Source organism: Megascapheus bottae, chromosome 1 (assembly GCF_031878675.1).
Source record: "Megascapheus bottae isolate mThoBot1 chromosome 1, mThoBot2.hap1, whole genome shotgun sequence".
Lineage (NCBI taxonomy): Eukaryota > Metazoa > Chordata > Mammalia > Rodentia > Geomyidae > Megascapheus > Megascapheus bottae.
In genome coordinates this window covers 1,757,892-1,760,505 of record NC_143509.1, presented here as the reverse complement: position 1 = coordinate 1,760,505, position 2,614 = coordinate 1,757,892, and the positions used below count along the sequence as shown (strand labels likewise).

Genomic DNA, 2,614 nt, shown 5'->3' with positions numbered 1-2,614 from the left:
CTACCCCGACGGGGCCGCCGCTTCTCTCCCAGTCACCCTCCAAAACAGAATTCCCAGAGCCTTCTTGAGGTCCTGGTTCCTCAGGCTGTAGATGAAGGGGTTCAGCATGGGGGTGACCACTGTGTACATCAGTGAGGCCATGGCCGTCGCGCGTGGGTCTTGGGCCACGGCAGAGCTGAGGTACACACCCAGGAGCGTGCCGTAAAACAAGGAGACCACGGACAGGTGAGAGGCGCAGGTGGAGAAGGCCTTGCGCTTCCCCTGGGCGGAGGAGATTTTCCAGATGGCAGCCACGATCTTGCAGTAGGAATAAATGATGCCGGCGAAGGGAGCCACCGCCAGCAGCAGAGCAGTGACATAGATGGCCAGGTCGTTGAGGAAGGTGCTGGAACACGCGTGCTGCACCACCTGGTTGAGCTCACAGAAGAAGTGGCGGATTTCCAGGTGTGCACACCAGGCCAGCCTGAGCACCAGGCAGGTGTGGAGGGAGGAGTTCAGGACGCTCGTGATCCAGCAGCCCAACACCAGCCGCACACACAGCCCGGGGCTCACGAGGGCCGCGTAGTGCAGGGGGTGACAGATGGCCGCGTACCTGTCATAGGCCATGACGGTCAGCAGAAAGATGTCCAACCCGGAGAAGAGCAACAAGAAGAACATCTGGGCCAGGCATCCCGCGTGGCTGATGGTCCGGCTGTGCGTGTGCAGGTTCAGCAGCATGTTGGGGACGGTGGTGGAGGTGAAGCCGACGTCCACCCAGGACAGGTTGCACAGGAAGAAGTACATGGGCGTGTGCAGACGGGGGTCTGCCATGATGGCCAGGACGATGAGCAGATTCCCGAGCACCGTGATCAGGTACATGGACAGAAACAGCCCGAATAGGAGAGGGTAGATTTGTGGATCTTGGTCAGAAAATCCCAGAAGAAGGAATCCTGATGGTTGGGTGTCATTGCTGGCTTCCATGTGCTTGATATGCCCCCCCCAAAAAAGACATTAAAAGAAGATAAAGAATATGCTATGAGGATGCATGGATCACTTGACATCCATTTTGTCTTTTGTGGCCTCTGATATCCTGAGCAAGCACTGTTCCACCAAGCTCCATGCCTCCCCCTAACCTCCTGTAACAAGACAGTAACCCGGCACGGTGGCTCCATCTGTCATCCCAGCTACTCAGGGTGCAGAGGTCTGAGGATTGAGGTTCACAGCCAGCCTGGGAAGGAAAGTTTCTGAGACTCTAACCTCCACTTAACCACCAGAGAGCTGGAAGTGGCACTGTGGCTCAAGCAGTAGAGCACTAAGCTTCAGCTGAAGAGTTCAGGGACAAGGCCCAGGCTCAGAGTTCAAGCCCCACTAACCAAAAAGAAGGAAAGCAAGCAAGCAAGCAAGCAAGCAAGCAAGCTCAACATTTTGCAGATGAATCTGGTCTACTTTAGAGCATTTCTGGTGTTGTCTCTGATGGGACATTCCTGTGTCATTCAAACATCCTAATAAGAAAATCTTTCTTGCCTTCAGGAGATATAAAGGGGTTGTGTCCTGTATTATTAGCATTGTCTAGACAGCAAAGAAAAGAAAATCCCCACAATGAAATAATGGGTGAGTTTAAATAAAAACTACCTTGGATAAATAACTCACACTGTTGCTTTCCGTCCCAGTAACAAATACCTGAGACTAGAAAACACACACCTGGTGCAGGGGCTCACAGCTGTCAGCCCAGCTTCTCAGGAGCCTGAAATCTGAGGTTCACGGTTCAAAGACAGCCCAAGCAAGAAAATCCATGGGACTCTTATTTCCAGTCAACCACTAAAACGCCAGAAGTAGACCTTTGGTTCAAGTTGGTAGCCTTGAGCCCAAAAGCTATGCAAGAGCGAGCTACCCTGACTTCAAGCTCCAGTATCAGAACAAAAGAAAAGAAAGACAAGCAGTGAAAGGATTGAGCTGTGACTAACTTCACCTCATCAGAAAATACATGCAATGAGCCTGGGAATGTGGCTGAGTGGTAGAGTGCTTGCCTAGCATGCTTCAAGCCCTGGGTTTGATTCCTCAGTACCACATACACAGAAAAAAACTGGAGTGGTGCTGTGGCTCAAGTGGTAGAGTGCTAGCCTTGAGCAAAAGAAGCTCAGGGACAGAGTGAGTTCAAGCCCCAAGACTGGTTTAAAAAAATGCAATTTAATAATTTCCCCCAATACACACATATGTTTGTTTTCACAAGTGTTTGCTCTCTGTGTGTATGCATTGAAAAAATGGAAAATAGAAAAACATATGGAAAATTCCAAATTTTTCTATTTGAATGACTTCAATTTTTAAAAGGAATGTGAAAACATTCCGTCTCCATTTGCACAGAGGCAAAAGAGCTCAAACAACTTGCAGTTAATAAAGTCAGTGGCTCACAAATCACAAATAGATTTTGACTCCACAGCTAGATCTGAATCGAGGTGAATTTTTGTTAAGTATTCCATTTTTTTCCCACCATGAATTGCTCTTCCTCTGCCTTCTCACCTGGGAGAAGATAATTGCACGATGTAACCCCGGTGGGCTGTGATCGCAAGGTGCAATCTGCAAGCGATTCGTCGCCCTGAATATGCATTGATCCATGCCACCGCATGGTCAAGTAGGA

At 49.7% G+C, this 2,614-nt stretch overlaps 1 protein-coding gene across 1 annotated transcript; it reads right to left on the bottom strand.

The window, feature by feature from the left end:
* LOC150067877 (olfactory receptor-like protein OLF4) lies at window positions 1-960 on the bottom strand. Its single transcript, XM_090333581.1, has one exon. The coding sequence runs from the start codon at window positions 958-960 to the stop codon at window positions 1-3; it is 960 nt and encodes a 319-aa protein (XP_090189707.1).
* Between the last annotated feature and the right edge of the window lie 1,654 nt (window positions 961-2,614).